Source organism: Lepidochelys olivacea (genome assembly GCF_965140295.1).
Source record: "Lepidochelys olivacea isolate rLepOli2 genome assembly, chromosome: 2".
Lineage (NCBI taxonomy): Eukaryota > Metazoa > Chordata > Testudines > Cheloniidae > Lepidochelys > Lepidochelys olivacea.
This window is the reverse complement of record NC_140412.1, coordinates 176650988-176674355: the sequence shown is the minus strand read 5'-3', so window position 1 is coordinate 176674355 and position 23368 is coordinate 176650988. Positions and strand designations below refer to the sequence as shown.

Sequence of the window (23368 nt, the reverse complement as noted above, 5' to 3'; positions counted from 1 at the left end):
TCAGCCCATATGTCTAACCAGCAACTTCAGACAAGTATTGAATAATCTAGGGGACAGGATTTACCCTTTGCAAGGCTTAATAGGAGAGGACTCTGGACATGGACAAACAATGGTCCAGCTCATCCTTTTGTGTTTAGTCTTGGAGAAAAGATGATACCTTGGGCAAACAAGTTCCATAGGTTAATCATGTTTTTTGTGGAAAAGTATTTTGTTTGTTTTTTTTAAATTTGATACCTTTTATCACATGTCCCCTGGTTATGTTATGGGAGAGGGTAATAGGTCTGTTTAACTGCCTCTTTAACATTCATTATTTTGTGTATCTCTGTCATTGCTTTTTAATTTGTTTCCTCTATAAATTAAACACACACAGTCTTTTCAATCTTTATCCATGCCTCTAATCTTTATCACCTCTTTTTGGATCTCATTTATTTCTTCTGTATCTCTAAAATATAGTGAATTTACACCCTTACCTGGAATACTGTGCCAACATTGACTTATCTAATTTGTATTAGTAAATATGCAATGCCCAGGGGTAGTCAAAAAAGCAGACATTTTCATCAGGGTATCTAGAATAACACAATGGTCTTGTTCCAGAGAGGTTAGAGGTAATTTTAAAAGCCACCAATATGTAGGAATAGTTCCTTCTGTTGTGCACTCACTTTCATTAGTCAACAGTAAAGGTGCTGCCTATTCATTTAGCTTTGCTAGGTTGCTCTCTGGATTTCTTTAGTGTTCTATAGTCTATTTTAAAATATTTGAAGATAAAATAATCTCCCTATTTACCCTCATTTCTAGATAGTTTGTTGGTGAACTGGGTCATCACGCTGTTTTTGGGTTTTTTTGGAAAGGGGAAAATTTATTTTCTTTTTTGAGTTATAGTCCTTATGTGTATTCCATGGGAGGGGTGGTGGTGGTGTGTGCTCCATATAATTGAGATCAGAAGATTCTTGCTAACAATATCCTTAGGTCCTCACCTGCCCCTTTCTCTTTGTGTTCCAAACTGAGGGCAAAAAGGGCAGTGCAAGACGCTCTCCAGTTTTTTTCTGCTGCCTGTGGTCTGAGGTAGAACCTCTTCATTAGCTAGGTTCTGCATCTAACTGTAATTCACTGTAAATAGTTTAAAATGTAGTTTATATTTTTTATAGTTCTTAATAGGATTTGGTGGGTCTACCCCCCTTTTCCCCCCCCCCCACTCCCATCCTGAGTGCCTAGTTATTCCCAAGATCCAGGGATTCTAAAACTGTGTGTGTTGCCCTCAGGCCTTTCTGGTCAGCGATGACTACCTCAAGTGCCTCTACTGCCTAGGTGAGGCTCACATCCCCTCAAAGTGTGGTATTTGCCAATCCTTCCAAAGTCAAATTTGCTAAATTTGTGAGCACTGGGTTGGAAGACTTCCAGTGGATTATGCCATGAAGCCTCAGTCCAACCCTGGCCTGTCAGATACCCTTGTACGTCAGGTGGAGGCATCAAGAAGGCACTGCTCCAGTGGCCTTCAGCTCCAAGGTTTGTAGGAGTAGAGCAAGGGACTAGCCCAAACGGGCATGAGGAAGGTAGGAAGCACTCTCGCAAGAGATAAGAAATCCCTCCTCTTGGCCCTCATCCAATAAGAGGGCCTCTTCTCCAATAAAGATGTAAAATGTTAAATGGTTAACCAGTAAGTATTAGTCTTACCGTTAATATATTGCAGTTAAAACAGATTGTATTCCTGGGGCATTCTGCGCCTAAAAATTCTGAGCACAATATTTTAAAATTCTGCAAATTTTATTTGTCAGTATCTTGCTGCATAATCACACTAGTTTCAGTTATTTTGGTAATTTTATTTCAGAATACCTGTCAGCAAGTATATCTGTAACAATACAGACACACACAGATTCCCCCAGGAGCAGAGAGTTAAAGAAACCTCTATGACAACCCAGTTCCTGTTTCTCTGTCTCCTTCCCCCCTCCCATAGCCCACCTGTGGGGTTCCCCCCCCCCGAAATACACCCAAACCATTCTTTCCCAGAGCCCAAACGTAGGGTCCCCCCAGTTCAGTTACCTGCACCCCATCCCTCCCCAGAGCCCAGCTGCAGGGTCCACCTTCCCCAGACACCCGTCCCCTTCTCCCCCCAGAGCCCAGGGATGCAGAGGGAGAACCAGCCTGATTTTCAGTCCCAGGCTTGCATAGAGTTCCCTGCTCCTTCCCTCAGGGCATGCTGGGAACTGCAGTTGCCAGGAACCCTCTAGCTCCCTCTTCCTCCCCCCAGTAGTGTCTTCTATGTACAAGCTGGGCTCTGTCGAGTCCAGTGGCTTCTAGTGGCAGCTAGCAGCACTGCAGCCCATTTCTGTGGGTGAAAGGAAATTCTCTGCGCACAACGTTAATTTCTGCAAAATTCTGCATTGCACAATGGTGCAGAATTCCCCCAGGAGTAAGACTGATAAAATAATTTTGTGACCTTGTAATACCTAATGTGCACATTAAAAACGCTACAGCAATAGCCAGGGGGAGGGAAGCACTGAAGCTTGCAGCGTTCTCACAGCTCGGGGCACTGCTGGATCAGCCCATGCCTGGCAGAGAGGGCACTGCTGGGGGCAGCCTGGCAACCCCCTCCTCTCCAGCTCTGCTTCTCTTGCAGCTGGCTGCAGCGGTGGGTCTGCCTGGGAACCATTGGATCTACTAGAACATTTGGATCTGCCCTGGCACTGCTGCTCTCCCGGCAGCGATCCGCCAAACTAGCCGCATTAGGTAACACCTAGTAACTGGGAGAGGGTGTGATCAGTGCAAGGTGCCCAGTCATGCACATGCAAATGATCCCCAGCCCACAGCTCTCCAAGGAGAGACAGCAGGGTGCCGCCCCCCAAGCCAGGGGTAGATAGTGAACTTGTTAACAAGTTAACTGATAATTTTAATAGTCTAAATGGGTACTCTTTTAAATGATACTTGCATCCCTATTCTCCAATAACCTCCATGTTAGGTCAAACTCTACACCCCTGTAGGGAGTTTCAGAAGCTCATAAGGAGCACGGTACCATTCTCTTGGCTCTGAAGGGCAGAAGTGCCCCAAAACCAATGCTAAGTGCAGGAGCTGGACTGTCCCCAATACAGATGAGGGAATAACAAAAGTAGATACCTCCTACACTGATGGTACCAATGCACCAAGAAAAGGAGTTCTTGGTACTGAAGACAGCAGTGAGATCAAACCGCTGACACCACAGAAAGACAAGCCAGTCTGTTCACTTGCATCAGGAGATACATATGAGGCCCCCAAGGACAAGTCCATCTATGTGGTCTTGGAATCCCCAATTCTGTTGGAACCCGTTCTGACCAGGAAGGTCTCTACACCACTGGTCCAGAGCATGCAAGGTACTGGTGAGTGGCTCTCCCTACAGTCTACCAATTGGGCATAATAAGGCAGCACCATCCATAGAATTCAAAACTGCCAGTGCTTCTGAAAAGTCAGGTTTAGTGGGAGATCATCACCACTCCCATAGAGACAAAGGATCAGTCCAGACAGAGGACCCAGAGTCTCATAGGCACCATCCTGATTTCATAAGAGGGATTGTACACCTGGAGACTAGTGGTAGTCTCCTCCATGGTGACTATCCCAATTTCCATTTGACCTCTCAAACTGGCCTTACTGGATACTATCGGATCCATACATGCAATATCTTGAATCTAGATGATCCCATTGGGAATCCAGATAACACTTCGTTCGCAGAGAAGATCCCGAACCTCCTCAAGAACTAGTGGAGGAAGAGGAGGAACTAGATCAGACAGAACCACCAGCCCTAATGTCATCTTCATCTCCAGATGTGATTGTACTGGCTTCACCATCACTGCCTAGTGGTAACAGGCAACTTGAAGATTTACTGAGGAGGATTGCAGACACATTCCGTATCCCTCTGGAGGAATTGCAGGACATTCCTCATAAATTACTCTGCATTCTCCAGAGACTGGTCCCATTAACGAAGCCATTTTAGAATCAGCCAAGACCATCTGGCACACTCCAGCCACTTGTGCCTTCACTCCAAAAAGAATGGAGAAGTACTCTGTGCCATCTAAAGGGCAGAATTTTTATTTATATGCCCTGCTCTGAATTCATTAGTAGTACAAGCTGTTACTGAGAGAAGTAGACCGTGTCTACTCCCCTCTGATAAGAAAGCTAAATACTTATAACTTTTTGGAAGAAAAATATTGACTTTGAGTGTACAGTTTCACATAGCAAATTACCAAACCTTAATGTCAGAATATGATTTTATTAATTATACTAAGTTTGAGGAATTCACTAATTCCCACAAAAAGATAGGCTGCAATTCAAAGCACTCATTGAGGGTAAATTGCTAGCCAGAGCATCCCTTCAAGCCTTAGTTGATACAGCAGATATAATGTTGTTCTTGATGGCAACTTCTGTGGTCGTGCATTGGTTGTTGTGGCTCTAATCCTCCAGATTTCCCAAGGATGTCCAGTTCATGGTGGAGGATCAGCCCTTTGAGGGGAAACTGTTTGTTTAGTGAGAAGACAGTTGAGTTGCTGCATTCCTGAAAGGACTTAAAGGTAACTCTCTGCTCACTAGGCCTCTATACTCAAGCACCATAGCAAAAATTCCACAAACCATAGCTCTACAAACAACACCCAGCCCCTTAACCCTTTTATCATCAAAAGGGTTAGAAGTCACTCAGGAAGCATTAGAAGGTGCAATGTAGCAAACATAATGTCTCTTCCCCCCCCCCCGCCCCATAGTCCTTCTAACCCCAGTCTCCCATCAGAAGATATTTTTGATGGACTCCTCCCCAACAAGATGTGAAGGCCCACTCCGCTAGAGCCTAGGCTGCATGAGTAGCCTCACTTAAGATGACACTCTCCTGTAAAGAAGCAACACGGAGCTCTGCTCACGCTTCTGTGAAACATCATGCCCTGGTGCAAGCTACTATAGCTGACATCCTTTGGCAGAGCAGTTCTCCAATCAGTAGTACAGCAGGGATCTTTGGACCCTTCTCCTCAATGACTACTGCTTGTGACTCACTTATAGTGGAATAATACAACCCATCTCTTGAAGAGCTAAGAGAGGTGAAGTTACTTACCTTGTACAGTAACTGGAGATCAAGATGTGTGGTCACTATCTGTTCAACTACCCTCCCTCCTTCCCTTCTGCTGCAGTGCGTTTAATGGTATTCATGGCAGAAAGGTAGCTGGAGAGGTAGTCAGTCTGCACCATCCCTCATGCTGTTGGCTCAGAGCAGGAGGAGTAAAAGGGTGCAGATGTGGACCAATGGACACTGCTAGCAAGAATCTTCTGGTCTCACACATGTGGAGCACATGCACACCCCAGTGGAATAATGAGAGGGACCACACATCAAGAAATACAGTTACTGTATGAAGTATAGCCTTTCTTTTTTGCCCGTTTCTAATTTGTGACAGTACATTACTTCTCACGCTATGATTGATTTCCAAATCCTCTGTAGAACTTTGTTAGAAACTTTATAAAACCTTTATTCAAATACAGTGTCAGCCATTTCTTCTGCTGCACTACTTTATTGACATACCCTCGTAGACTAGAGAGACATGATTTTCTTATTTGTCAAGCTGATTTGTTGCTACCATATCAAGAGGTCTTATCATTCTTTTCTAAATTGATTCAACCAGCTTACCTGATACTGCAGTAAGGTTGACTGATGAGTAATTTCCAAGATCACATCTAGTTCCTTTAAGATAGGTACTTTTGTTACTCTCCAGTGCGGTAATTGACTTTAATGCAAAACATCTTTATTAGCAGTTCAGTAGCCATTTTTCTTAAAGTACTTTAGTACTCTTGTATGTATATTACACACACAAAATGTGGCAAATAGTCTGCAATCATGTTACTAAATACTGTATCATAGCGCATATGCACAAGGGGTCTGACTTGCACAAGCAACCTTAATGAAGGCATTTTCTAACTTCTGAATGCTTTATTTTGCAACCTTAATGGTCTATTAACATAGTTTTCTGTATAATTTCCTAAATCTTTACAAAGACAAAACTGGGGGGAGGGAGGGAGAAATTCCATTATGTGGCATCCTATTGGCACCCACATGTAGTCAGCAGGGTTGGAATCTTTAGATCCACTTCACAGACCCCTGTCACTTGAGCTACCAGAGTAACTGATAGAAGATGACAACATATTGCTGCTATCTGGACTAGCACTACGCAGGATTTGAGATGCACATTTTGCCAGTTGGTTTCACAGATATATTTGCTGACAGCAGAGGAATGGTGAAACTCCAGGAATCTTGGATTCCATTCCAGGCACTGGAGGAGATTGTGCTGAAGTGGTCATAGACTCTTCTGCCCCTTCTCTTCCCCACCCCAGGTTCCCCCTCCCAGTCCCAGTTTCCACTCTTCTGGCTCCTCTTCCAAGTCTCCTTGCTTAGCCAGTCTTACTGTCCCCCTCCAGGTTCACTGTCAGAGCCCCAGCTTAGCATGATAAATTTCAGCCTAAATGGTTAAAGTTGGACAAAGTTTTGTAAGCAACTGAAAACAGTCTTACAATGGGAGGTGTCAGAAAACCTTCATAATTAGCAGCATTATGAGCCTCACCTATAATAATCTAGTCCTGAAGATTTACTGCAATCTAATTGAATTGTTCAGCACCACCTCTTTCAACATGTCGGTCTATAACAGTGACTCATTTAAAGGAAGTTTAAAATAACACAGAGAAGCACTACAACAGTAGCCAGTGAAGTCAAATTAGCCATGTGTTTAAGTACTTTGGTGGATGGATGCCTTGGTGCCCAATTTTTTGGATGCCTTCGTGAATTTTTTTGAAACTTGCTTGAAATCCTAGGACTGTAAAACAACCTCAAAAGAGGTTGATAAGTATCTGTTCTTCCTGGCATTGCAGAAGTTGCCACTTAGTCAATATTTTGCCAACAGTTAGCACCCAGCTATCAAAAATGTTTTCTGTCCCTGCACATGGGTGGAAATATCTGATATTTCTAATTCCACTGTGAGAAAATGTGGACTTAAATCATGCCTGTGATTTAGATTAAGTAGGTCCCATTTAAATAAAGCTGAAAGACTCCCGAGTCTAAAGTTGTAGCCTCCTATTAGTGGAGTCTTGACAGTGTAACTTTTTTTTTTTCTCCACTGAGCTATTTAGTATGGTTAAGTTCTTCTTTGAGAGCTGTCCCTGTGGATGCTCCACTTCAGGTGTTGATGTGTCCTGGCGCTGCTGATCAAAGGTTTTTGAGAGCAGTGCCTGGTTGGGATGTGCGTGTGCAGTAGCTGTCTCACGGTACTGTTGGCGCTTCATCTAGTGCTCGCGCGTCCTGACCCCCTCAGTTCCTTCTTGACCGCCCTCAGCTGCAGATGGAGCTCCAGGGGTGGTGTCAGAAATTTACCTAGAAAAGATTTAGAAATAGTTAAGTTTAGCTCCCAGTAATTAGTTAATTGTTAGTCTTAGGTTTCTGTTGAACCACTTAGCCTTTCCCTGTTTAAAAGATATATAATTGAAGAGCTTTCCTCTCCATTTCTATCTCCTTATACCACGACAAAATTGGGTAACGAAAATGCCAGGCATCCCTGGTTTTAAACGCTGCACTTTGTGTAAGGATGTTATGCCTGTCTCCGATGGACACTCAGTTGCTTGGGGGAGGTGCACATCCCTCAAAAATGCAACCACAGCAGCAATCTTAAAGCCAGAGCAAGGAGGGATAGGGATCTCAGACTTAAAATGATCCTTATGGAGAAATCCCTAATGCCACCGTCTCTATCTCGGAAAAAACCCCATCGAGGGATTCCCTGTGTGCCTCCTCGCTGGACAGATTGAGTTCCCTTTCCTCCAGAAAATCAAGGAAGAGGGAGGCATCTCCAACCCACAGAGAACTGTTGAAGAGGAAACTGTCTCCAGCATGATCACTACCCTTGGTGCCGACGGCCAGCAGGGTGAGCATGTTTGATGCTCCAGGCACCTCCGGCACCATCTGTATTGGGACCTATGCCAGCGGAGATTAGGTGTCGAGTAGTAGGCACAAATGAGCCTTGTACTCCATGGCACCGAATGCCTTGAGGAAGGACATGGTGCCAATGCCGCCTCTGATTACCATGCCACCTCCACTGGTACCACATGCTGCAGAGCCAATGCATGAACGCACTAAGTCGGCATCACTGGCATCAACAGAGGCCACGCATAAGTTGATGGTACCAACAGGACTAATCTCACAGATGATGTCTACACATAAGAGCATGGCACCAATGCCCATGGGACCGCGCTCCCTCACTCAATCAACTGGCACTGAGATATCATTCGAGCCTGGCTCACCTGTACACAGCACAGACTGTTCTCTGGTGCCGACTGCACCAGTACAGATGGATTCACCTAATGCCCCGCAATTTTTAAGTGATGAGGAAGATGACCTAAAAGAGGCAGTCTTCTATTCAGGACACTCCTCTCCATCCCATACAAGTGCCAGGAAACGGTTACAGGGACGTGCCCCCATGTCTGGCTTAACCCATGGATGTGCCCACCCATGCCATTCCCAATGCACTGGGCACAATGGGACCCACGGGCAATCTACAGATCTCAGACATACAGACCTCACACCCCACAGAGGTGACAGATTCACCCTTCTACAGTGACAGCCACTGAGCCCTCGGAGGTGCATGTGGATTCCGAGGAGTTGGAGGATTCCAATCCACAAGACTGCTCACCAGCCCACAATTTATCTTCATCTCCAGACGAGGCAGTATTGCCATCTCTGTCTGCCATCACAGATGACTCAAAACGATTCCAGGACTTACTCAAATGGGTCGCACAAAGTCAGAACATCCCTCTGGAACATGAGACTGAAAATCAACATTAGCGCCTAAAAATACGACACCCGGCATCCTCTACAAAGATAACATTACCAATTAATAGTACCTTCCTGGAACTAGTAGAATCAGTATGGCAAACTCCAGCTACCATACCCCCATACCATATCAATCAGCAAAAGAGTGGATAGGAAATTTTATGTGCCCAAAAACTGCATGGATTTCCTATTCTTGTACCCTCAACCAAACTCCTTGGTGGTGGATGCGGTGAACCAACTGGGGAAGCAACCCCAGTATAAATCTATATCACGTGACAAGGACTCTAAGAGACTGGATTTGTTAGGTCGCAAAGTCTATTTGTCTGTGACTCTCCAGTTTTGCATGGCCAATTACACTGCCATACTGGCTAAGTATGACCATGACAATTATGAGAAACTTAATGAGTTCCCTGCGGACATCCCAGAGGACAGAAGGGAGCAATTCCAATCTGTCGTAACCGAGGGACAGCTAGTCGTGAGGACAGCGCTACAGGTGTCCCTTGATGTCACGGGCACGGCCGCTCACATGATGGCTACAGCTATAGTCATGAGACGGGCATCCTGGTTACAATCCTCTGGAATCTCAAAGGGCCTCCAAATTAAAGTTGAAGACCTTCCCTTTGACAGAGCGAAATTATTTTCCGTGAAGACCGGTGAAGTCCTACACTCAATGAAGGACTCTAGAACAGCACTCTGAACCCTGGGCATATATACATACCCTAATAGATGGAGGAGATACCAACCTTATAACCAAAACGGGGATACATTGTCTCCGGCACCAGAGACCATTGGACAATTCGTGCCAGAGACACCAACCACCTCAGTCCCAGTCAACTGCGTCACAGGCACCACCAACCAAGATGCAATTTTGAAGATTTGGTCAAGGGTCTGATCAACCTCCCCTGACAACCAGCGTATATATTACACAACCTACCCAGGTGTTTGGTCACCAACTACAGCCATTTTACCAAGCGTAGGCATCCATCATCACAGATCACTGGGTAGTGGAGATAGGACATTCTAGTTATACCATCCCCTTCATCTCCATCCTGCCTACCCATCCGTCTTCCCCGTCCCTCTTCAGGGACCCTTCTCACAAGCATCTTCTACGACAAGAACTAAACCATCTTGTACAGCTAGGTGCTGTGGGACATGTTCCAGTACAACACAGGGGGTAGGGGTTCTATTCCCACTACTTCTTGACTCAAAAGAAACATGGAGGATGGAAACCCATTTTAGATCTCAGAAAACTCAACGAATTTGTGCGTACCCACAAATTCAGGATGGTCACGCTGACGTCAATGATTCCAGCGCTGGAAGAAGAGGACTGGTTTTCACCTTTCAACCTACAAGATGCATATTTTCACATCGCTATACACCCCGCATGCAGACAATTCCTACAGCTCACAGTAGGGAGAGACCACTTCCAATACAGTGTGTTACCATTCGGACTTTCGACAGCTCCAAAACCCTGGCTGTAGTAGCAGCACACCTACACAGACAAGGAATTATGATATTCCCATACTTGGATGATTGTCTGTTGAAGGGTTGCACTCAAGCAAAAGCAATACACTTCACACAAACGACTGACACTTTTCCATACCCGAGGGTTACAAATAAATGAGAAGAAATCTACCCTAGTTCTGGTTCAACAACTAGAATTCATCGGAGCTTACCTAGACTTGATAGAAGCTAAAGCTTCATTACTAATGACCAGATTCTCCACAATGACCACTCTTATTGGTAGTCACAAACAGTCCAAAAGGCTCTGCACACACCTGCCTATAACTATTAGGACACATGGCGGCCTCGATCTTGTGGTCTAGCACACATGACTATACATGTACTGTCTCCAGGGATGGCTGAGAACAGTCTACATACCACGCAAGCACAGTCTAAACAGACTCCTGTCACCACCATCACCAAAAGTCATTCAATCACTACAATGGTGGCTAAATCCACACAATGTGTGCGCGGGTCCCATTTCACCAAGACCCAGCATCCATCCTGATCGCTACAGATGCCTCACTGATTGGATTGGGTGCACACTTGAACCAACACACAATCCAAGGGAAATGGTCTCCTGTGGAGTCTTTATTACACATCAATCTACTCGAATTATGAGCAGTTCAAAACGTGTGCCAACATTTCCTACCAATAAGAAACAAATAATGACAGACAACGTGCCTATATGTTCTACATAGACAGGGAGGCGCTCGATCTCTTTCCCTATGCACAGAAGCCATAACATGCTAGAACTGGGGCATTATCCACAGTATTACCATTACTGTGTTGTACCTCCCGGGGCAAAAGAACACAGTGGAAGACACATTGAGCAGACAGTTTTCCCAAGAACATGAATGGGAACTGAACGACAACATCGCACAACACATATTCCGCATGTGGGGGTCACCACACATCGATCTGTTTGCAACATCCGAAACCATAAACATCCAGGGTTTTGCTCATGAGCAGGACTAGGACCGCAATCCCTAGGAGATGCCTTTTTCATCTGATGGAACACGCCTCTCCTGTTTGCATTCCCACAGATACCATTATTATCCAGAGTGATACACAAGATACGGACCGACAGAGCCTTGATCATACTGATAGCTCTGACGTGGCCCAGACAGATGTGGTTTCCATACCTGAACAGCATGGCGCTTTGCACCCCGTACACCCTTCCTCTCTCTCAGGATGAGGGTCTTGTTCTTCACCTGAATCTAGGAAAACTCTGTCTGAAGGCATGGCTTCTCCATGGCTCCATCACAACGAATTAACCTGGTTTGGAAGAGGTTAAAAAGATGTTGCTAAACAGCAGGAAACTTACCGTGCGTACCATTTACCTCCATAAATGGAAGAGGTTCTCCTTGTGGTCTCACGACAGATACATACCGAAACTTACAGCGCCAATACATTTGGTTTAGGAGTACATGTTGCGTTTGAAACAGATGGGGTTATATATTAGTTCACTTAAGGTGCACCTCGAAACCATAGCTGTTTTTCACCACAAGATAGGTGGTTTTCAGCGTTTGTGCATCTGATTATGAAACACTTCCTCACAGGCATTCAGAACATGTACCCTAAAGTCTGCAACTCTACACCAGCATGGGACCGAAACCTAGGCCTCAGAGGACTTACCAGAGCCCCTTTCAAACCACTTGCTACCTATTCTCTACTACATTTATCAATGAAGGTAGCGTTCCTGGTCGCGATCACTTCAGCACATAGAGTGGGTGAAATTGGGGCCCTCATGGTCATCCTCCTTACGCCATATTCTTTAAAGACAAAGTGACTATGCAACCACACCCTAAATTAGTACCGAAGGTACCTTCATCGTTCCATCTCAATCAACCTCTCTATCTACCTATGTTTTACACTAAGCCACACGGATCTACACAGGAATCTGTTCTCCACACTCTAGATGGTAGAAGAGCACTAGCATTCTACCTAGATAGAACAAAACCTTTCTGTAAGTCACAGAGACTCATAGAATCATAGAATATCAGGGTTGGAAGGGACCCCAGAAGGTCATCTAGTCCAACCCCCTGCTCAAAGCAGGACCAATTCCCATTTAAATCATTCCAGCCAGGGCTTTGTCAAGCCTGACCTTAAAAACCTCTAAGGAAGGAGATTCTACCACCTCCCTAGGTAACGCATTCCAGTGTTTCACCACCCTCTTAGTGAAAAAGTTTTTCCTAATATCCAATCTAAACCTCCCCCACTGCAACTTGAGACCATTACTCCTCGTTCTGTCATCTGCTACCATTGAGAACAGTCTAGAGCCATCCTCTTTGGAACCCCCTTTCAGGTAGTTGAAAGCAGCTATCAAATCCCCCCTCATTCTTCTCTTCTGCAGGCTAAACAATCCCAGCTCCCTCAGCCTCTCCTCATAACTCATGTGTTCCAGTCCCCTAATCATTTTTGTTGCCCTTCGCTGGACTCTCTCCAATTTATCCACATCCTTCTTGAAGTGTGGGGCCCAAAACTGGACACAGTACTCCAGATGAGGCCTCACCAATGTCGAATAGAGGGGAATGATCACGTCCCTCGATCTGCTCGCTATGCCCCTACTTATACATCCCAAAATGCCATTGGCCTCCTTGGCAACAAGGGCACACTGCTGACTCATATCCAGCTTCTCGTCCACTGTCACCCCTAGGACCTTTTCCGCAGAACTGCTGCCTAGCCATTCGGTCCCTAGTCTGTATCGGTGCATTGGGTTCTTCCGTCCTAAGTGCAGGACCCTGCACTTATCCTTATTGAACCTCATCAGATTTCTTTTGGCCCAATCCTCCAATTTGTCTAGGTCTTTCTGTATCCTATCCCTCCCCTCCAGCGTATCTACCACTCCTCCCAGTTTAGTATCATCCGCAAATTTGCTGAGAGTGCAATCCACACCATCCTCCAGATCATTTATGAAGATATTGAACAAAACCGGCCCCAGGACCGACCCCTGGGGTACTCCACTTGATACCGGCTGCCAACTAGATATGGAGCCATTGATCACTACCCGTTGAGCCCGACAATCTAGCCAGCTTTCTACCCACCTTGTAGTGCAGACTCTTCATTTCCACCACTGAACAATTGAAGGGTGCAACCATTTCAAAACAAAGACTATCAAAATGGATTTCGAATTGCATCCATTTATGTTACCAACAACAAAATATACAATCCCCTATGGGGATCAGAGCCCATTCTTACATAACGTTCCAATCAGAGAACTATGCCAAGCTGCCATTTGGGCTTCCGTACACACGTTCAGTTGAAAGGGGAATATGTAGAACTACCTTAAGTATTTTTAAGGTGTTTGTGTGGAAAGATTAGCAAAGCATGTTGTATTTGAGGTGCTTTTCAATAAGAATCAAATTTAAAACTAACCAGTTTAAAGGCACTACCTCCAGATCTCAAACTTTGCCTCTTTTTAAAAAAACTTTTTCACTGGTGGCTTTTAAAGTCCTTACTTACACTTGCCCCTTTGAATTGATCTAGTTTGCTAGTTACTGCCTAGTGTAGTGTTTATTTTTAAAAGCAGAGATACAAAACTTCTAAGGGTATTAGAAAATATAATCATAGTCTGAGAACTAATCAGACACTTCTAGGTCTGTGTTTTTTTGTAAGAACTGGTTGTATTACACAAAAATTGTTACATTTTATTTTATAGTTGTATACACAGGGCTTGCAAATGGATTTTTCACCTGGCGAGTGTCATCCCTTTCCATACAGTGTGAGCTTTTGTTTTAAAACAAGGGCTATAGTTTGTTGTGTTAGGTCTTGGCCACTAGAAAGTATGTTTTCACTTTTATTGGCTTGTACCATTTCTAACTCTATCCCTTGATATAACTTAATATTTTATTTTCTTTTTGTTTTTATTTGTAATCTAAACGAAATCAGGTCTATTTTTGACTTGATCGTTAACTCTAGTTAAAGTGATAAGCTGTCCTTTATGTCTCTATAGAGGAGCATACAAACCTTATTATTTCTCTGAAAAGTCGAGGAAAGGACATCGCAGAGCACATACTTTTGGAAAGATTCAGGGAGGGGGAGGTGTTGGGATCATCTCTACTGGGTATAACCAGAGCTGGTGTATGCCAGAGTGTGGCTGGGGTGTAACAACCAGGTTGCTGCAATCAGTTACTGAGTCAAACCTGCTTAACACACATTCAGCGTATGCTTTTCTGCTGGCTGGCAGGGTACAGGCTGTGAGCCACAGCAGAATAACATTTAAGGCACTCGCTTACAGAGCAGGCAGTGAGACAACCTCTCGCTGGGCTGGATTACACCCCACAACATGACACTCTCCTTTATGGCTGGACAGCTGTTTCATTTATAAAGGGACTGGTTGTGGAGAAATCTTCGGATCTATAGGCATCTTGGTGGTGCCAGATATTCTGAAGAAGAAGAGGAGATAATTTATTATTTTAAAAGAGAGCTTGCTGACACAGACCATGATCCTGAGTTTTCACCAGATGAGCACCTGGGAAGTGGCTTCTGCTTCTTCCCCTTCTGGTGACTCTCCACAGTTCTGTGACCTGATGGATCGCATGACATCTGCATTGAATTTACCTTCAGTAGTAGTGGAGGAAACCACCTATCTAGTGTTCGACATTCTTGGGGCTGTCTCCAAGAATAGGATGTCGTTACCAATTCTCCATGGTCTGCTGCAGCCTGTTAAGACTGTTTTATCCACTCCTTTCTCTTGTCAGCCTATTTCCAAGAAGGCAGACAAATTATATCAAATACTCTTGGGGTGGGGGTTGTATTTTCATACACACCCTGTATATAATTTGTTGGTACCTGCTACCAGCAATGGTTGAGGTCTGGACAAGCATATTCCATTCCTGCTGATAGAGAGGAGAAAGAGGATTGATTCCTTAGGAAGAAATGTGTTCTCTTCTTCCACTGTTGGTATTAGGGACGGCAAATTATTATGCTGTTATGACTCTCTGTCAATCCCACCTATGGGAAAGGATGCTATTGTTTGTACAGGATTTGCCAGATAATAAAAGGATGTTGGTTAATGTGATCCAAATGGAGGGTCAAAATGTGGCTAAGTATGCTCTCAGGGCTTCATTTGACACTTCGGCCTCTTCTGTTAAAACGTTGATTTCTGCAGTTACTCAGAGGAGACATACTTGGCTTCGCTCTTCTCTTCTGGCTCTGGATACTAGAATTAAGGTGGAAGATCTCCCCTTTGATGGTCTTTTCAGTGAAAAGACATGAATGACTGGAAAAGCTAAAGGAGGCAAGATCAGTGCTCTGTTCTTTAGGCTTGATTCCTTCTACTGGAAGACTTTCTACTCTTTCTTTCCATTATCAGAGACAGTATTATCCGTAGCCTTCCTTGATTTATTTCTTGTCAAATCAAAGATGACATCAGCAGGCTGTGACTTTCCAGAGTCAACAGAAGAAGTCTTTCAAATCAAGGCCTAAATCTCAACAATCTACTTCCTCCCTGTCATCTTCATTGAACACCAAGCCTCAGATTTGATGTGAGGATTGAGAACCAGTCAGCAAGGATCCTTGCCTTCCTCAGTTTGGAGACTAGCCCATTTTTTTCAGCAAATTGAGATTTATTACATCCTTGAAATTACAGAAAAAGGGCTATTATATTCACTATGAGAAACTATGCACTTTCAGTTCCCCATACCGTTCCCTTTTCAAGGAACCCTCTCACAACGCTATTCTACTTTCAGAAGTGCAGAAATTGCTTCTGATAGGAGCTGTCAGGGAGGTGTCCAAACACCTTGAGGAGTCAGGTTTTATTCTAGATACTTTTTAGTACAGGAGAAGAATGCAGGGGGAGGAAGGAGTTAATCCAATTTTAGATTTAAGACACTTGAACAAATATGTTTAGAAGTTTTGGTTCTGTACGTTAATTCTGGCCTTCATAATCTGTTCATTTTAACTGTGAATTAGTTTGTGACTCTCAATCAGAAGAATGCATATTCTCATATTTCTATCAGACAGTTGTCAAAAGTACCTTTGTTTCGTGGTGGCAGGACACCATTTCCAGTACAAGGTGCTCCCATTTGGCCTGTCCTCAGGACCAAGAGTATTGTACAAATTGCCTCTCTGTGGTAGTGGCTCAGCTCAGAATGCAGGGTATATCTGGATGATTGACTGTTGAAGGCTGCTGTTCCCAAAAATCTATTAAGCCACATCACTTATACAATCACCCTTTTTTTTTTTTTTCCTCCGGACCTGGAACAACTACTGAAAGTCAAGTTAAATCTGTTCAACTCAACATTTTATTCTTGGGTGCCATATTGGACTCAGAAAAGCCTTTTTACCACAGGACAGATTTTTTTTTAAATAGTGAAGAATATTTTAAACTTTCAAGTATGTCAGAACTCAAAGTAATTTTCTTCCTGATTCTCATGGCAGCTACTACTTATGTAAATCTCCTGGAGTGTCTCGGAATTAGGCCAGTGCATCACTGGATGTCTCAGGTCAATGAGCCAAATCTGGATAATCTTCAAACGTTAGTCAACATTGCTTGAAACATTCCGGACTTGCTGATGTGGTAGGCAGTCAGAGCACATGTCCTCAGAGACTTTCAGTTCAATCCCCCTTCGCCATCAGTGAGGATAACTTCAGACGTGTCAAACAATGGTTGGGGGGGATAGGCATGTCTGAGTTATCATACAGTTTGAGATCACTGGGTTTCTCAGTAGCGGGACTTACACATAAACATGTTGGAGTTAAGAGAAACTTCGTCTGGCCCTCACGTTGTTCCTCCTTCACATACGTGGGAAGGTTGTTCAAGTAGTGAAATAAAACATAGTGGCTGTTTTACATCAACAAATGGGGGTGCTCACTCTGCTCGGCTACATGCAGAAACGATCAGTTTATGGGACTGGTGCATTCTGTGTGACATTTTTAAGTCTGGTGGGCCTGCATTTAGCAGGGGAAGACAACGTAATTGCAGATCTGCTCCGCAGCAAGTTTTCTCAAATGCACGAATGATCCTTTAAGGATCACTTGACTCAGAGCGTTTGTTTCTAGTTAAGGTTGACCAGATGTGGACCCGTTTTGCTACAAGGTTCAACAAAGTGGCACCTCTCCTGCTTGAGAGCAGGAAGAGACAGTCAGTCCATCTTCGATTCTTTCCTTCTGCACTCATGAAGGGGCCTTCTATATGCTTCTCTCCTCCCCCCTTTTCATTGATCCAGAAAGTGGTGACGATTGCTCAGGACAAGGAAAAGATAATTCCGATTGCCCTGGCTTGGCCACATTACCAGAGGTTTATGGATCTGCTTCAGCTCTCCCCTGGGGTCTTCATATGTAATCTTCCTTCTCAGCAATAGAGTAGGATTCTTTATCCAGATCCGCAGTCCCTCCACCTGACTACTTGGGGTGATCGGACTTTGACTGTCAATTCTTGAAGACTCATGCTCATCAGTGCAGAAGAATGCATTGCTTCATTCTAGAAAACTATCAGAAAGTGTGTGTTTGTTATTTGAAATGTTGCATACTAATGAGGGGGAATCTCTTTTATGTATTTTGGATACAAAGAAAGCTCATGCATATTAGTGAAATAGAACTAAAGGTTTTGGAAAATCAGCATGAGATACACATAATCTAGACAGGGATTCTGTGGGGCATACTGTCTCTCCCAAGACTATTTCTAGATTGATTAAACAACACTGTTTGAATATTACATGGTCGCAGAAATTCCTGTACCTACAATGGTTCAATCTTATTGCACTAGAGGTGTGACATCATCTTTTGCTCGCCCAAGTGACTGTTGCTGAGATTTGCAGGGCTGGAACCTGGATATGCACACTCTTGCTAAACATTATGCACTTGATTAGCCTTCAGGGCAAGGGTGGGCAAAATACGGCCTGCAGGCCGGATCCGGCCCATCTAATATTTCTGTGCAGCCTCCTTTGCCCCCTCGCGATCTCAGAGTCCGAGCCACTGAAAGTCCTGTGGCGCAGCGGGCTGCTCAGGCAGGCTGCCTGCCTGCCTGCCTGCCATGGCCCCGCACCGCTCCTGGAAGCAGTCGGCTGATGCTGGCATGTCTCTGCATGCCCCTGGCGGGAGGAGCAGGAGGCGGGTCTCTGTGCTGCCCCCGCCCCCAGCACCATCCTCACAGCTCACATTGGCTGGAAACCAGTGATTGCTTTGTGGGCACAGGCAGCACACGGAGACCCGCTTCACCCAAGGGGCGCACAGAGATGTGCCAGCAGCAGCCGGCTGCAGCCACTTCTGGGAGCAGCGTGGGGCCACAGCATACAGGCAGTCTGCCTGAGCTTTGCTGCACCGCCAGCCAGGAACTGCCTGTGGTAAGCACCTCCCAGCCAGAGCCTATGCCTCGCACTCCCTACTACACCCCAACCCCCTGCCCCAGGTCAGAACCCCCTTTCCCACCCAAACTCCCTCCCAGACCATGCACCCCCCTCCTGCACCCCAGCCCAGAGCCCCCTTCTGCACCAAACTCCCTCCCAGAGGCCACACCCCTCACCCCCTCCAGCATTCCAATCCCCTGCCCAAGCTGGGAGCTCCCTCCTGCACCCAAACTCCCTCCGAGGCCCTGCATCCACTCCATTAATATAGTAGAAATGTGCAGCCCATGACGACTTACCAAAATCCATGGAGTGGCCCCTCTGTGAAAATTATTGCCCACCCCTGCTTCAGGGTCTGATGCCAGATGTGTTAGAGTGGTTTTTCAATTTCTGTTCAGTTCAGGCTCTGGTTCCCCCAGGCTATTTTCAGCACTACTCATCAAACTACTCGTAAGTGGGAATTTGCAGAACTACTCAAAGAAGAAATTAAGGTCAGTTCAGTGTTCTTTGAGATGGCTCTGCATACTCATACATCCCTCCCACCTTCCCCTCCTCTGTCTTTTTGTTCTGTATTTCTGGCTTGGTGGTGGAAGGAGATGAGCTGGTAGAGGGCACTGTGCCTCCTTATATAAGCTTGCTTCAGAACATTCAGGGATGCTGGGGTGCGGGGGAATAAGAGCACAGGCACTTTAACATGGCTTGGAGACTGTTCTCCCGTTAGGCATCTTTGTGCGGCACGCTACCATAAGTGGAATACTATACTATACTATAAGTGGAATATGCAGAGCCATCTTGAAGAACTCTGGTTACAAATAAGTAACCTTCACTTCCTGAAATTGATGGATTTTTTTTTTCTACTGAAAGGCTCAATTTTTGTAGATACAATATGGTACAGTGAATAAACGTAAAATATATTCCAGTTTGAGCTGTTACTGGTTCCAGCAGTATCCCCTGTTTTAAATGTAGGGAATATCACTGATACAGAGTGAAAACTCTAAATTTGGAACATATTCTAAATGTTCCCACTGTAGTTTCTTTTGAGTTTTCTAAAATATTTTAAATTAATTTTAAATAGTCTGATTAAAATTTGACTAGTGATTTTAATACTTAAATTAAGGATCGTCCATCTGATTTAATATTTTGCTTTAATTCCAGAGGGAAGTTTGCAGTGGTGAAGAAGTGTGTCAAGAAAGATACAGAAAAGGAGTTTGCAGCAAAATTCATGCGAAAAAGAAGAAAGGGCCAAGACTGTCGAATGGAAATAATCCATGAGATAGCTGTCCTTGAGTTGGCGCAATGTAACCTTTGGGTCATTAATTTACATGAAGTTTATGAGACTGCAACAGAGATGATTTTAGTTCTGGAATAGTAAGTACTAATGTCATATTGTGGGGTCTGACACTTTTTCCCCATTTTAGAGTGTGTATGTGTGTGTGTGTGAGAGAGAGAGATACTCACACTAAGTAATTTCTTGAATTATTTGCTGAAAATGAAAAATCTAAATACTGTGCACCCAAAAGACAAGAAATTTGAAAACTGATATTTCATTGCTGAGTTGCTTTAACCACCTGGTTTTTGGGTCTAGAAGAAAGAATGATGAAATCAGGAATTACAAGCAGTTATGTGGGATCAAGTGGCTATTGTGGACTATATCAGTTTCCCTAATCTAGTTGAATTTATAATCTATTTGTAATAGGTTGCCCTGTTTGTAATATGCTTTTAGCTTTGTGGTCATGTGTTACACTAACTTCTCTAGATACATTATTTCATTAGAAAAATTAATATCATGTGAAGATACAAGACAGTAGATTCTCTCTCCTGGTAGAAATTGGGGTGGAAGACGCCAGGCATGTGCCTGCTTTGTTCTATAGGCTCAAACATAAACATACTAGTTGGGCTGACTATGGGCCTGTATAACCCTTTTGAATACAACTCATTTTTCCTTGTGCTGACAGCTGCCAACTAGCGCCCCTTCTTATAGTGATGTACGTTAACCACTGCCTTACAACATTATTGCAGACAGGTTCCTAGAGAGAGCTGAAACGTCAATTATTTTTCTGTCTCAAGTAGAAATATAAACCTCTTTCAGAAAAGGTTTATTCATTGGATCTGCAAAGTCTCTGCTACTTTCTTGCTAGTCAGACTGAAATAAAAGCTAGTTTGAAGGAAGAAGTTAGCAATGGCACTGTGCTTCAACTACAGCTTCCAGTTTGTATTCTGCCACTGAACATACCCATGGCATCTTGAAGCCCTCCTATTGGAACATATATTGCTGATGTCCCATTTGTAGTGTGTCTTCTGCACTGGATTGTTCTGCTAATAAGACTGTTCTTTTTCCTGTGCACCAGAGAAGAAGGCAGGTTTTGTGGTTAGGGCCCTAGGCTGGGGCTCTCAGATCTGGATTCAATTTCCTGCCCTGCTACAGATTTCAAGTGACTTTCCTAATGTCACACAATTTCTCTCAGCCTTAGTTTCCCTTTCTGTAAAGTGGGGGTAAAATATGTGTTCTCCCCCTGCTCCCTAGAAATTTTATCTCTTTAGACTATAAACCCCTCAATGCTGGGACTCTTACTACATGTATATACCCCACTTAGCATATCAGAGTCTCAATCTCTATTAAATTCTCCATAGGCTACTTTAGTACAAATAATAAAAATCCCTTTTTATGCTCTTCCAGTAGGCATATTCTAGCTGAACCAATGCTTGCTAAATAGCTTGGTGTTGAAGTTTCTCAGATTCTTGTTCATAGGCTAAAATGTGGATTATATGAAATTGTGATCAGGACCTTATGCTTACCCATCTCCATACTTCTGAGCAGCTCAGTTAAATGGAAGAGAGGCTGTAGAAGATCAATGGGAATTTGTTTTTAAAATAAATAGTGCACTACAGTAGAACCTAAGAGTTATGAACCCCAGTTATGAACTGACCATTTAACCACACACCTCATTTGCAACCAGAAGTACGCAATCAGGCACCAGGAGAGACCCCAAAAAAGGAAATACAGAACAGTACTATGTTAAAAGTAAACTACTAAAAAGGGTAAAGCAGCATTTTTCTACTGCATAGTAAAGTGTCAAAGCTGTATAAATCAACGTTCAGTTGTAAACTTTTGAAAGACCAACCGTGTTTTGTTCAGTGTTACGAACATTTCAGAGTTACTCACAACCTCCATTCCCAAAGTGTTCGTAATTCTGAGGTTCTACTGTAGAACCTTGTTATAATAGGTATTTTCTAAAAGTCAACTCTTGTTATATATTCTTTATTTGCACTGCAGTATGTAGATTGTCTATGGAGTGTAATCGAGTGAGGTATAGAAAACTGGAATAGCGTCTGTATTTAGTTTATTGCCAGTGATATTTAAACAAAATAGCTAGTTTCAAAATTTGAATCCAACAGGGATGTGGTATATGCTTAGACACCAAATCCAGAAGTAAACAATTGGCTTTTTTTGTGACACATGGAATACAGAACTGCTGGGTTTTTTGATAGGAGGAGTTAGTACTTCATTACACATACAAAGCACATTTAGGATTGCAAACTACAAAAACACACTTCCACTGACTTCAGCAAATATATCTGGACACTTTTCTAATGTCAGCATGTTCCAGTGACATGTTGAAACAAAACTGGTCTGAGTGTTAGTAAACTTCTGACCTTCTGGATTCAGAGGATTAATAAACATACAGTTTAGACTGCAAACTCTTTTTAGGGCAAGGTACTGTCTCTATACACTCTCTTGTACAGCATGTAGCAAAATGTGGCACCCCTGATCTTAACTGGTGTGGTTGGACACTACAGGGGGTCCCTGGTATATGTCGCTGTTGCGTTCTTGAAAAAGGCGATGGATACCGAAACAACGGATACTGGGGACTTTTTCTCCATAAGAAATAATGGCCTGCCCCACCTCTTACCACCCAGTTCTGCCCTCTCCTCTGAGTGCGCCCTGTCCCTGCTCCTCCCCCTCCCTCTGAGTCTTCTGCACACTGGGGAACAGCTGTTTCGCAGTGTGCAGGAGGCGCTGGGAGGGAGGGGGAGGAGTTGATAGGTGGCCCACAGGGCCACTGGCAGACAGGAGGCGCTGTCAGGTGCTGGCTGCCGGTGGGTGCTAAGCACCCACAGAAAAGCCACGCAGAAGGTGAAGCGACAGATATGCAGATTGGGGCCGATGTGAATCGGAACACATTCCCCTATTGATGAGCGATGGATACATGAAATGACAGATAAAGGGGAGACGTGTACCGGGAACCCCCGTATTGCAGTAAATACAAAAAAAATCCACGGTATTATATATATGAATAAATCCTTGTATTAAGTGGTGATTGAAATTGTTTTCTGAGGGAAGAATATTTAGGAAATAGTCTCAAAAATAGAGCCACCTCTGTCATCTACTAATACTTTTGCAATGTCTTTGAAGGATGGGAGAGGGAGACTTTGTCTAAAGCTATAAATCCTCCCTTCCTTAAGTGGTTTCAGCAGCATTTTTTAACACAAATAACAAGTTTGTTATTTTCATCAAGGTATTTATAATGCACCTGTTGACATAGTGCATAGGTGCCCATTTATGCCTAACACGATTTAAATAGGATGTAATTAGCTTGTCTAATCCAGAAAAAATAGATTTGAGGTGGTATAAATGTCTAGTCCACTTGCTTTATGGTGGTGGCCAAAGTGAGACCTGTTGCCTCGTAGTGTTTCAACTTTCATAAGGATCCCAACAAAGTACTGAGTGCAGCTAGTTGTGAACATGTAGCATGAAAAATCTAATATTGTT

At 44.0% G+C, this 23368-nt stretch overlaps 1 protein-coding gene across 1 annotated transcript in view; it reads left to right on the top strand.

Moving 5' to 3' along the window:
• Positions 1–23368, top strand: part of STK17A (serine/threonine kinase 17a) — a 62616-nt gene that overhangs the window by 8610 nt on the left and 30638 nt on the right. The window contains exon 2 of the mRNA XM_084620032.1: positions 19753–19965. Coding sequence (XP_084476158.1) covers positions 19753–19965 — 213 coding nt within the window. The remainder of the gene's footprint in view (positions 1–19752; positions 19966–23368) is intronic.